Consider the following 13733-nt stretch of genomic DNA (forward strand, 5'->3'; position numbering starts at 1 on the left):
AAGATTTTTTTTTTTTTTAGTGATACATCCATTTGATTCAAAGAAAGATAAGAGCAATATCTGAAAAAGAAAAATTGGGCATGATACAAAGCAATATTCAAAGAAAGGTAGAACCAGACTTGTGACAGTCATTTTGGGAAGCGGGCATGCATTACAGTATAATGCAACCCATGCTGTACAGTGGACAACATCACAGTATTAACAGCAAAATGAAACACTGTGAACTACTGAAATAACAAAGACAGTTTTATTTTAAAGAGATTTGGGCCTAGATCATTTGCAGAAATAAATCTATCTCATTTTATCCAAAACCAACTACTTTATTAAAAGTATTATACATTTGATCCACATTGTACTTACGTAAAATATTTTTTAAATCACATTATCTTTACCGGCTGTGATGTCCAGATTTTCTTACTTAACCATTAGCCATCTGTTGGTAGGCTGCTCCAAAAGCCTGGTTCTGCCCTAATGTCCAGGAACTGTTGATGGTTTGAGAGCCCAGAAAGAACAGAAGAGCCCAGGAGAGAGGCAGTGTTCAGCATTACCTCTCTGGGAGCAGAGCTGGACTCCACCAGTCAGAGTCAGGCTTCTGCCAGTCTCTCACTTTGGGTGTGCACTGACAAAAGCTGCTTCCCTTTCTGCACTGGTTCCAGCACGCACATTGTTACAGCTAAGCAGCTTTGCAGGTTTAGGCAGCTTGCAAAGTTTTACATATCCTGGGTTGTAAAGATACATAAATAATGCCGTAACATGTTTTCTATGTGTAGGTACTTGTATTTTATTTCTATTATATCAAATCTTCAAAATGGTATAATTTCATTATAAGAATTTTAGAGCATGTTTAGAATCTGTGCACTTTTAATTCCATTTATTTTTAGGTGGTTACTTTTTATGGGTCATCATTACTTGATGCTTCAGTGCCTGCTGGACAAGAGCTGTCAATAAAAGGTGCTTCAAGACCTGGACTTGTAACCAAGAATGGTCTAGTCATTTTTGGTAATGATGGGAAGATGGTAAGTGCTCACCCCGGCAAACATGATTATGGATGAAATAACTTTAGCAAGAACTGCAAGTGTGGAATTGCCAGGCTATAACAAATCTAGCTGCTAATGACAGACAGCTAATATGCTTGGAGTGTATCAGTCCTCTACTGTCCTATAGAGAAGATGTTCATGTTTTGCTTCTCACTCAAGCCATATTGATTTCTAATATGGATTAAAATGTACTAAAACTGGGAAAGACTCTGAAAGATATGTAGCAGTGGCTTGTGTTAAATTACTTGCATCACAGCAGCTTTCCTGCAAGCCATTTATTTTACTATTTCAATAACCATATTAATGCCTAAAACCTCTCCAAACAGGATGTTACCTTCCAGATAATTTAAAATCATGTCCTCTCATTGTTCAGGTACTAGTGAGAAATCTGCAATTTGAGGATGGAAAAATGATCCCTGCATCTAAATACTTCTCTGCTGATGAAACAACTGCCCTGGAACTTACAGAAGAGGAGAAAAAGATGGCAGAAGATATTAGGGTAATTCAGTAAACTGCTTTAGCAGGATATTACTCCAGACAAAAGCGTTACGTACTTCTCATTATAGGCATATATTTTATTTGCAAATTAAATGCAAATTGGTTTTTGATAAAATGTACTCAGAGGGTATGGGGTTGAACCTTTAGTTATTGACATTAATTCAAGTGTAAGTGGGAATTCATTAGAGTACTTACACGCCACTTTAGAAAGTTTTCTTCCAGATAGAAGTGGTGAAAAGACAGTGATTGCAGGGTCAGTTATGGTAAATATCTATGAATAATGAAGGTGGGAGTGAGAAAAAACAAGTGGACTGTCGCCTCACAACAGTGAGGTTTTCAACACTGGCAGACTTGAACAGTTCCGAAATCCTTTCTTTGCTCTGGTGTTACTCACTAGGATGTGCTCAGAGTGGTTCTGTTGGACAAGCTCTGGGGAGTCTTAGAACAACAGTCTGAAAAAGAAAAGCAGCAGTTTTCTCGTTGTACCTATGTGTGCTGTCTCTCTTCTGCCACAACCACACACAAGGGGCTGGCAGGCAGAGGGAGGCAATGGAGCAGCTGGAGCAGAAAGCTCTCATAGCCAGAGAGGCACTTTGCTGCCCTCTCATGTAATCCAGCCCTCTGTAGAGCATGTCAGGGGCTTAGCTGAGAGCCACATTTGTCATTAAAGTTTTGTGCCAGAGCAAGTGTATCTCAGATGTCTTCCTTCTGCTAATTCTGCTACAGGGTCAGTAATTTTTGGCACAGGTCAGGCAGCTTGATGCACTAATATTTTAAACTGCTGCTTCCAGATTACCTTGAACCTTCTTGCCAGCAGCCTAAAAGCCGCCTGGAGCTACTGACTGACTGAGACAATAGCAAAAAGAAATATAAACTCTTTAGTTCATGACACTACCTGCTAACTGTGAAACCTAATTATAAATAATTGAAATATTACTTTACCAGTTATTTCACTATTCATGTTAGCAGAAACCTCCATCTCATGCATGTAGCTTAAATTACTTCTCAGCTCTGCCCAGATGCCAGAAATGCCATCAATCCAGTCACAAAGAGCTCCAGGCTGTCCTTGCCTCTGATGATGATGTGTTCCATAATGCAATGCAAAGTTATTATTTGGAGGATAAAGCTCTTAAAAAAAATGGGCCTGAAAATTATTAGCATTGTACCATTCGGGTTTCTTGACTGAATAGGTGAAATTATTGTGGACAAAATAATAGCTTTGGATAAGGTAATTATGCTGAAGAATTTGTTGGCTAACATGTCTCTAGACAGTTTGAGACCCTCTTAAAACAATTTTCTGTTCTAGAATCCTTTGAAATAATGCGTGTTGTAGGCACAGACACCATAGAAAATATGGTCTGATAAATACTTCTTTTAATTAGAGGGTTATTCATTACTACTTCCATTATTTTTATGTATTACTAGGCAATTTGGAAGGGAATTTTGAGCAATGTTGCTGTAATTGAGGATTCCACAGACTTCTTCAAATCTGGAGCATCATCTATGCATGTTGTCAGGTAAAAAAATATTCAAAATAACAAAATTTTGAAGCCAAAGTTAATGGAAACAAAGTCGTCATGGTGCTTTTAAATCAGGGTTGATCAAGTAATGTTAAAAAAAAACCACCTTATAATTTTCAATACTCTAAATATTCCCTTTCCAATATTTGAAAATGTGGTGTGGTTCTGCTCCCAAAATTAGGAGATATTGATGTAATCCTGCTCTTTCTATTGAAGTAAAATTCCCCTTAACTTCAGCAACATCAGCCACATGGGGAAGCATCGTGATGCTCACACCTGTCTGTGTGCAGTGACGGGTATCTCAAGACCAAGGGGCTGACTGGGAAGCTGAGCAAAGAACTCCCAGAGAGAAGGAGAAGCCTTTCACAGAAAGAATTGTGCTTATGCTTACAGGTGTGCTGAGTTCTTGCTGTGTTGGGTCACCTCAGTTACCTTCTTTTTGCAACTCAGATATCCCGGGCCATAATATAAGACCAGCACTTCAGGTGTTTTTTTCAACAAACTGATTATTGTCCTTATTACTTAACAGTCTATAGAGCTCTGAACATCCTCCATGTATTGGTTAGAGTAGTCCCATATACTGTTTTGTCAATCAAAATATGCTATTTGTCATGTATTTCCAAACGTTTACCTGAAAGTATTCCAGAGCTGACATCTTCTTTTCAATAACACTCCCAGTTAAACCAACAGATTTCAGAAAAATGCAAAACTTTTGTGCCATTGTTGTCATAAAAACACACATGCATATTCACATGCATCCAAACTGGTGCCCAGTTTTGACTCCTTTCGACCTTCTAATGATTCAGTTATCTGAATAATTCTTCCATTTGTAATTAAACTTATTCTTACTTCAAAATCTTTAGAATGCTAGAAGAGATCAAACAGAAATATAGTGGACTTCAACTACAGAATGAAGATGTGTATATGGCCACTAAGTTTGCAGACTTTATTCAAATGGCTGTCAGAAAATTCAGAGGAGAGGACAAAGAAGAAGAGTTAGTCATTGATTACGTAAGACCTTGTATTTTGGTATTTTGCCTTTATTGCTATTCTTTCTTATTATTTTGGGGGAGGGTAGACAATGCATCTTATTAGACTGCTTGGTACACTAGCAAAAGCAAACAACTATTTGGTCATACAAACTCTTCTTTGTGACTTATTTTTGCACCTTTTATATATTTGCTTTTTAGAATGGAAGTTTATATGTAATGTCACTTCCACTTTACTATAAACCAGGACATCAAGAAAATGTGGTCAAGTCGATCACTCATGGATTCCTACCCTTCTTGCACTCTCCTGCCAGTATACTTCAGTCAGAATGGTTCTAGAGATTCTGCTTTCCTGAGGCAAACAGTGCTAGATTTCTCTCCTAAGAGTCTGTTTGAAAACTTTGTGTGAAAAAATGACTGCATGTTTTTCAAGTCATTAAGCAAGTCAGGATTTCCTGAATTTGGGAATTATGCATTTGATTGAAGTCCACTAGGACCAGCCTTAACCAGGGTTTAGTATGGGTTTAACATAGAGATCCAATAATAAAAAATACAGCAATCTGCTTAACTATCTCAGAGTATGGTCACTGGTGTTCAGGGAGAATATGATTTCCATTTAATTTTACTCTTTTGTCCACTTCTAACAGCCATATAAACATTGTAAAATTTGGCTGGATGTTGGCTGTGGTTGTCAAAAGCTTGTTAAAAGTTACATTAAAATCTTAGTTATTAAAATGTAAATTAATTTGTTTATTTCGCTCTTAGGTTTCAAAAAATGTGAACAACATGACTGTGAATATGCCATACCAGTGTTTCATAAATGGACACTTTATAAACGCTGATGATGGAAAAACATATGACACTATAAATCCAGCGGATGGATCAGTGAGTAATTTCTAAATGTGATCGATACCAGTTTATTTCTATTTCTTTGCCTATTAAAAAATCTAAACCACTAACTGAATATTGCCAATTTCAAAACCATGCAGTACACATTAAACAACCCCTAGAAATAATTTGAAATTTTAATTTGTCTGTATTAATTGTCTATGTTTAATTAGTCTGTATATTTTACAGTTTTTGCATTTCAGTCAAGCTGCACAGTATAAATATCCTAATTCAACTTCCACTAGTACACCAATTTCCATACCCAGCCATATGCTTTACCTTGATTTCATTCTTGTTTAGCTTTGCAAACAAGAATTGCTATAGTTTAATAGCTAAAGAAGTATTTATTTTAGGATATTGTATATATTTTGTGGCAGTCATCAACATCAGTTTTTACTTTACTTTTTTTTACAAATTTGATGTCTTAGTACAGGTAACTCTAAAATGTCCCTTTAAACCCCCAGTGAGAAAAATGGCCCTTCAACAGCAAAATATATGCAGTTGCCCTTTGGTTCTGAACTACTGAATCTTGGTTGAGCAACTCATAACGATGAATTATAAATAAGTGTAGTGATTCTGATGTCCATCTAATTGCCATTAATTTTTGAGTAAATAAATTCTGCTGAAATCAATACCACAAATTTCACTGTTATCAGAAGTGAGACTCTGGTACTTTTCTTGAAACTCGTTATGGAATTGCATAAAAGTCATAACAATTTTTTGTGTATTTCTAGAACACAATCATCATAAAATACTACTTGTATATGGTGCCTTACGGTAACAGAAGCTCCATTTCTAAGAAATGGAACATGCAGGAGACATTTTAACATGTTTGTATTTAGATCATAATGTCACATTCAAAGACTTCCAACGTTTGTAATGTCGCATTGATTTTACATCTGGAAAGAGCGAGTGAAATCAAGTAGGACAATGCACCTTGATGTGAAGAAGATAGATCTAGGAATCAGAGTCCTTGCAGTGTCCCCCAAATGCTACCAGCTCAGTTGTTTCTGAACATTTTGCAGCAAGACTCACCCATGCCAACTGCTGGGGTTGAGGATATTAAGTATTTGTTTACACCCAGTCAAGAAGTTTAGGAGGAAGGAATAACACTGTGCATACTGGCATTTTGGTTTGAGCTAACAGAATGCTACATTTGGACAGATAATCGCCAGTGTATCTTCTGCTTCACTGGCTGATGTTGACAAGGCAGTGGCAGCAGCAAAGGAGGCATTTGAAAATGGTGAATGGGGAAGAATGAATGCAAGAGAAAGAGGGCGACTCATGTACAGGTATGTGAAAGGCAGCTTGTGTTTGTTTTGTTTTCTTAACTCTACCTCTGTTTTCTTAAATCTTCCTCTGAAGAATTATTGCATACATTTTCTGAATATAATGAATGTTCATAATCCCACTGTTAGAGGAACCAGACTAGCCATTTTTCATCCTCTAATTTACTTCAGTGTACCGTCTTTGGGTCTTAGCTGGCTAACCTTTCTTGTGACAGACAAAAATCTTGTGTTTTCTCTCTGTTACCATTTTTTAAAATTATGAATGGAAACAAAGAATTTGAGGAAAATGTCTTTTAAATACTTGATGGCTTAATTTAATCTATATGCTTATTGTTTCAAGGATTGAAAATTTCCTTGTAAAGGGTATAAATGAGGCGAAGTTTTACAGGCAGAGTCTACCTAGGTTAGGTAGGCAGATACTTTTGACCTTGCTAAGCCTGCCTGCATCTGCCCTCCATATAGTAAACATACAGCCACATTGCCACTAATTTTGAAATACACTGTAACTGATGCTGGGTTTTCCAGGATTGTATCCCAGCATACTTCTCACCTGGCTCCGTTATAGTAGATGCAATATGGTCTGCTGCAGAATTGTCCTGTGTAGAAACACCCTCAGCTGAATCCCACATTTATCTGAGCCTCTTCCAGCTCAGTATTTCTTATTTGTATTTGTTTCACTGTGTCAACTCTAGATAATGCCTGGTTCTTTTTTTGGCTGTGTTGTTACTGTTTCAGAAGATAAACAGAGGTTATGCTGAGTGAATGGTATTTTAGTGGTGGTTTCTGATCCCCTGAAGTGCAAGAGGTGGTCTTGGAAGGATGATGCTGCTAGCTACGTGTTGTGAGGGCGGTACTGGAGGCACCTAATAAAATGCAGCGTGATGCTTCTGGTGCCTTACAGCAAGCACAGTGAGAACACTCTTGCAGACTTGGGACGACTAGAAGCTGCAGAGCTTCCCCAGAAAGAGACCCTCTTTTGTGGAGGTAGATTAAGAGTTTTTGCTGCTTTTTCTTTTCGAGGTCATGAAAAATGAGTGAGTAGAGATGAGTAAAGAAGCAGATTGCTACTCCTGATTGCCACACGTCCACATTTACCTAATGTGATGATGGAAAATCATCAGCACAAAGGAGATGTACTAGGCAAATTCTGTTCTTATTCAGTAGGTGGAGAGCTTAGACTGTGTTTGACATAGCAGCTGACTTTAAAGAAGTTAGGATCTTGAATAGAATTGATGCACTAAAGAACTCTTGAAGGAGTAGGTCCTGTGTATCAGACACCTGCTTTCTGCATAGTGTAGTCTGTAGGCTCATCAACATTACTATTGGATGTCCTGGCCATGTCAGTTGTTCCTAGGAGACTGCATATGTATCTATAGGGAAGAGAAGGAAGTTTTTTTTACCTTCAAAAAAAAAAAAATCTTCAATAGTGTGCTCATAACTGCTGCTATGTTAAGCCTGTATTGTGCTGTTCGAGAAGGTCATTCCTGGACACCAGGATAGATGGCAGAAGAAGGATCAGGTACACAGTGACCAGCTTCAGGGTGGTAGCACAACGATGTATTTGGATGACAAGACAGTCTGGCAGTTTGGTTGGGTGCAAGGGTGGGTCACTGCCCTTTTATTGTTGCACACTGCTCTCTGCATAACTTCCGTGAGGGTTTAGAAACTTCAGATCTAGCTGATTCAGAGGTTTGGCATATGCAACTAGAAGACGATTCTGTCCTCATAAGACTGGGCTTAGACAGTAAGGACTAGGGAATCCATTGCATGTCTGTACTCTGACAGTTAAGGAAGAGGAGCATGGGGGAATGTAATGCTGCACCTGGGAAACATGGTTTTCTGTCTTCTGTAGTGTATCCAGCAAATCATTTGTTATCACATTAATATAGCTGTAATTTTTACTTTGTTGAATGCCTTGGATGTAAATTCCCCTCCCCTCTTTTACCATATCCACATGGACCAAGTAGATGTAATTAGAAATAAAAAAGTATTCATAAAAGCCACATTTTACAAGACATGGCAGGCACCTTAGCAAAAGAGCATGAAAGCAAAGCTGAAAATTCTGCTTGTCTCATAAGGTATGTGATCAGGTCTTTAAGTAAGGCCTGCAGGGTGTAAAAAAGTTGAGTAATCATCACAACAGAAAAAGGGCAAGTCAAAACTCATACTAAAATTAAATAAAATCGATCACAAATTTTTCAGGAGTGTGCACAGATTCAAAGCATGGACAAACAGGTTTAATTTGTGTTAGGAACATAGACTGCTTGAGAGCTCAAGTTAACTCTGCCCTAAGGATAAACTTTTAAGGTCTTAGAACTACTGCTTTGTGTTTTACACTTGAAATACTTGCAAGCTTAATTATGTTAAGCATATGGAAAATGTAACTCCCCTACAGTGCATGGATTATTTCTGGATTAAATTCTTCTCTACTTAGGCTACTGGCTCTCTAGGATAGACTGTTCATATTGCAGAGCATTCCCAGTATGAATGAAGTATCTCTCCAGTCCACCTGAATTCGAACAAGGCTCCTTTTTCTCTAGCCTGTTCAAACTAGAGTTTTTGAGTGCTGAACCAGAGGGAAGGTTTGTAGGGAGGTTTGTACCATTAAAACCCCTAGCTCTGCTGCTTTGTCTTAGGAATCTTTAATAGAAGATATTAGGCATGCATTAAATGGAACTTTCTCCTTTGTCCCTGCCATGCCACATCTGTTCTTTTACATACTACTGCTTGTGCCCTGACCTGTAGCTGGGTTTCCAAGATACATCTAAAGCAAATGCTTTAAATGGGGAGAATTTACACAGTAGAAAAGTAGGTTCCACAATCCGTTCTGAATACTCTTTACAGAATGTAAAATGCACTTGGTTAAGCTCTTAAAATCACATGGGAGCATTGATTACAAGTCTGAGTACCAAAACACAGACAGAAGCTTAAGAAAAATGTTGATGCATCTGTTTCACTGTCATGTGAGAGATCTAAGACCTGAATGTAAAAATTCATTCATGCAAACAGACCTTTCTGCCTGAGCAGGGGACCACTGAAATTACCTACACATATAGGTATGTGTCTGGGCAGATGCATTTTTGAAACACTCTGATAGATACTCTTAACTCAGCAGTATTTACCACAGTCTTACATCTCATTGTGTTGCTTCATAAATCTAACAGATGGAGAACTTGAGGCCCAAGGACACCATGGGCCAGATTGTCAAATGTAGCAAGGCACATAAAACTCAATTTGCATTATGGGTTAGGAGCTCTGTCTTTGGACATCTGGGTGCCTTTGAAGCATCTAACACTTAAGTATTTTAGTCCAAGTTCAGACAATACAAAACTGCATTATGAAGCTAGGTTTCCAAAATCTTAAGCTAGGACTCTGAGTACTTCTTGATACTTTTGATTACTTTACAATTCTTATGTTATTGTGTACTTCCTTTCGACTTACTGGTCTGATTTTCTATAAGTGGCTCCTTGTAGTATGACAGAAAAAGAGTACAAATTTTTCAATTATTTTTTTATTTACAAAACCATAGCTGAACAATCAGTTAAGTTTTCACTGCTCGTGTCTTCATCCAGTGTCTAGTACAATCAGTGTGAAGACATTTGCAGACTAACAGGCAATTGTTCAAGGTCTTACTGATCTTAATGAGCAGTGGCTCCAGTGCTCCACCTCCCAATTCAGTGGGAATGCGATTTTAATTACTGTTCTTTGCCATACCAAGTATTTTAGGCTGTCAGTGGTTAGATGTCACTTCTATTTGATGTGGATTTGTAATGTTTCTATTAAAGACTTGCAGACCTGATGGAAGAACATCAAGAAGAGTTAGCTACAATAGAGTCTATTGACTCAGGAGCTGTCTACACTTTAGCTTTGAAGACTCACGTTGGAATGTCTGTGCAAACATTCAGATACTTCGCTGGATGGTGTGACAAAATTCAGGCAAGTGAATACGTAAAGGAAATAATCAATGGCAGTGCTTCTCCAGACCTCTTTTTTTTTTTTTTTTTTTTCTGACAGTGCCAAAAAGCTGTGTGGGCAAAAGTAATCAAGGAATCAAAAAAATAAAACAAAATTAGATTTTTACCTACAATGTGTCTCCCTGGCAATACAAAAGGACAGTCTGCTTCCAATTGGAGAATATGGATTTGGAATGTGACTCTAAATATCTAAGAAATCAGTTGAGGTGTCATAGTGTATATGCATGCTTAGTCAGCTCTTGATTATTCATGGAGCAGAATGTCGTTGTGGTCATGATGTGGGTAAGTACAGATACTCATGTGCTATGTTGCATTCTGACCAAGGCTGGTGAGTTTGCTTGATGACACAGCACATGGCACAGGTTCGGTTCAACAGCATTTCCTCAAATATCTTTAAGATCCACAATCAAGAATATCACTCAGCTTTTTTTTTTTTCATCCATCAGACCCTCACTTTATGTTCTTCCATACTTCTGTTATCTCTGCTTTTATTTTATCCAACTGAAAATCAGGACTCGACTACAGTATCCATAGTAGCAAATCATACAGTAGAGTTATACTTGCCCCTTTCTCTGATGCAAAAATGCTTCTGGTTTTGAAACCCACTCTGTGGCTTTCCAAAACATACTTATATGGCAAATATATTTGTAATAAAAATGAAGAACATTAGATGAAGATTTGTTCCTCCTCTGTCTTTTAGGGTGCTACAATTCCAATTAACCAGGCCCGGCCAAACCATAATCTAACATTCACGAAGAAAGAGCCAATAGGGTAAGTATCACTATTTTCTTCTCAGTGACAGCCTTCACATAGAGAAAAGCTATTCAAAAGCTGCGATAAAAAATAATCTTTCCCTGTTTTTCCCTACTTTAAGTGTCTGTGCAATTGTTATCCCCTGGAATTACCCACTGATGATGCTTGCATGGAAGAGTGCAGCATGCTTGGCTGCAGGAAACACACTCGTACTCAAGCCAGCTCAGGTAAAACCAAAAAGGAATGTAGAGATGGCTAAATCCTCCACTATTTCTTCAGGCAAAATAATTCAGGCAATCTAGCTGGTTTCACCCACAGGTAGACCAGTCATATGTTTTAAAGTGCATGTATAATAATACAAATTGCTATGATGATAGAAGGTTCAGATTGTCTTCAGTTCTGCTCTGATGCTACTCTAATTTTCAAGAATGAATTCTTTTCCACAAGAAGCCATCACTTTTAATTTGTCAATACTGTGAGAAGATTAATATTGTATCAAAATCAAGATGTATTGAATGTAAAAGACATCATCACATATTTAATTAACTATGAGACCTAATCTAAATGTTTCTACCTAGGTCACACCTCTGACTTCCTTGAAGTTTGCAGAACTCTCAGCTAAAGCTGGATTTCCTAAGGGCGTTATAAATATTCTGCCTGGTTCAGGTAAAATTTCAACTTATAATTTTTCTGGGAAGAGTAGGTTATGTTAAAACTGGTGCATTTTACCTGCATTTTACCTTTTTAAAGACCTATTATGTAAATGCATGTATCTTCATAGGTAGTAGGGTTGCATCTATGTCATAAAGCGATTTCACATGTTTCCAGAACAGAATTGGAAAAATCTGTATGTCACCTGGCTCTGGCTAGTGGTAAGAGCTGTCACCCTTTACAAGATCACACAAATAGCATCAACAGTCTGAAAAAGAACATATTACAGAGAAACCTATTTCACTTGACTGTAAAACTTGATTTTTTCTCCTAATCTTATCATCACTTGGAATGTGATAAATGTGACTGTGAGGCCTAGACCAAGCTGGTAAGATGTGTATTGGTCACTGTAGGTCATGGCCTACACCATGTTACCTGGTGTCACCATTTTCCTCTTTCCTCTAAAGGAATAAAAATGACAGTAACTATATGGGGTAGTCTCTGTTACAAACTAGATTATTCCGCTTGGAGTATTAGGAAGGATGTTTCTAGTCCAGACAGATGGGAGAATTTGGAGACACTAATGTGATCCAAGTTAATTAATGTGAGATTTTTCATAGTCATATGAATAAAGCTGTAAATATGAATAGGGATGTGATATTGTACTCAACTGGCATATCATTAGTTCTCTCTGTGTTACAGTGCTGCTGCTGGAGTAGTAAAAATTGCCTTTGTACTGTCCACTTAAGCTGTTTTCCTCATCCTTGTAGGTGGCTTAGTGGGACAGCACCTATCTGAACATCCAGATGTTCGCAAAGTTGGATTCACTGGTTCAACACCAACTGGCAAACAGATCATGAAGAGGTACTCTCAGCAAAAGATTCATAAATAAACACTGCTTAATCCAGTTCTGAAGTATCTTATTTGCCATATTGTGCATGTAGCAGTAATAGAAAAGCATAGCTATATATCATTGTTCACATTTATGTAGAATTATACTAAATCACTATTGGAAAATAGAGGTTTATACGTTTTCACTAGGTATAATTCAAAGGAGATAATGAAATAAGCTATTTAAAAGTTGGATTTATATGATTATTTCTGTTTTTTTACAGTGCAGCCACTAATCTGAAGAAAGTTTCTCTTGAACTTGGTGGTAAATCACCATTGATCATATTCAGTGACTGTGAACTTGACAGAGCTGTAAAAATGGTAATATTACTTCTAAGAAAAATATATTTAAACCCTTTGTGATACATCCTCACAGTACTGCAATATTCCTCTTGACTTGCCAAAAACTGCAGTGGGGAGCCCTTGCATGAAACGGGTGTTTCTTTATGCCAGCACAATTAAACTGTTCATGCTGCACCAAAAAGGCAGGGATCAGTACTATGAGAAATATACATTAGAAAATACAACAAAACAAAGAAATATAGCTGGAAAGTATTTTCATTAGCCAAGTTAACATATTAAAATTGATCTGTTAAAATCTGATACTCAGAAAAAAGTGCTTAAAAAATTGAAGCCCGAACGTGAGTTAAAATATACATTGAGTTCCCTGTTGCCATATAGTTCTTAATTCACCATCAATCATCACAATCCACTTTCCCAACCAGCCATAATGTGTTTAAAGTTCATAAATGTGCAAATGAGAAATTCAGTGGATTTAGGGAGCTTATTTCCTGCTCAGGTAATCTGATTCATCAAAATGACAGCAGATGCAGTTTGCTCACTAAGAAGCAAACAAAGGTCTTCCACACTGTACTTATCCAACTAATTCTGTGAATTCTCTTAAGACAGCATAAGCAGGTACTGCTACTAGGAAGAAACCATAACATGCTTTCCCCATTTTTGGTGTGTCTTTTGGCAGGACAAAAGTCTGAGTGACTGCACAGTGAAGTATCTGTGGAAAATAGTAAAAGCTGAAACTTTGCAGTCAGCACACTGCTTGACCCCACCACTGTTGTCAGCTGTAGAAGTGAGAGGGTGACACAGAGGTTGGCCTGACCTGTACCTGGCATTGATGGCTTTAAATGATTGCAGACAATGCTTTTTTTGCCACACACTTAACACTAGCACGTGATCCTGGTCATACCTACTAACGCCAGGACCCTAGGCCTTGTCAGCTGCCAGA

The 13733-nt window shown here is 37.7% G+C and overlaps 1 protein-coding gene across 2 annotated transcripts in view; it reads left to right on the plus strand.

Annotated features, from left to right (window-relative positions):
- Positions 1-13733, plus strand: part of ALDH1L2 (aldehyde dehydrogenase 1 family member L2) — a 36586-nt gene that overhangs the window by 14825 nt on the left and 8028 nt on the right. For both annotated transcript variants that reach the window (XM_074901940.1, XM_074901939.1), the window contains 12 exons: positions 882-1016; positions 1411-1536; positions 2961-3052; positions 3919-4066; positions 4810-4929; positions 6097-6224; positions 10007-10157; positions 10896-10966; positions 11070-11175; positions 11527-11614; positions 12370-12463; positions 12715-12811. In XM_074901940.1, the coding sequence (XP_074758041.1) occupies positions 882-1016; positions 1411-1536; positions 2961-3052; positions 3919-4066; positions 4810-4929; positions 6097-6224; positions 10007-10157; positions 10896-10966; positions 11070-11175; positions 11527-11614; positions 12370-12463; positions 12715-12811 (1356 nt within the window). The remainder of the gene's footprint in view (positions 1-881; positions 1017-1410; positions 1537-2960; positions 3053-3918; positions 4067-4809; positions 4930-6096; positions 6225-10006; positions 10158-10895; positions 10967-11069; positions 11176-11526; positions 11615-12369; positions 12464-12714; positions 12812-13733) is intronic.

This window comes from Athene noctua, chromosome 3, assembly GCF_965140245.1.
Source record: "Athene noctua chromosome 3, bAthNoc1.hap1.1, whole genome shotgun sequence".
In the NCBI taxonomy this organism is placed as follows: domain Eukaryota; kingdom Metazoa; phylum Chordata; class Aves; order Strigiformes; family Strigidae; genus Athene; species Athene noctua.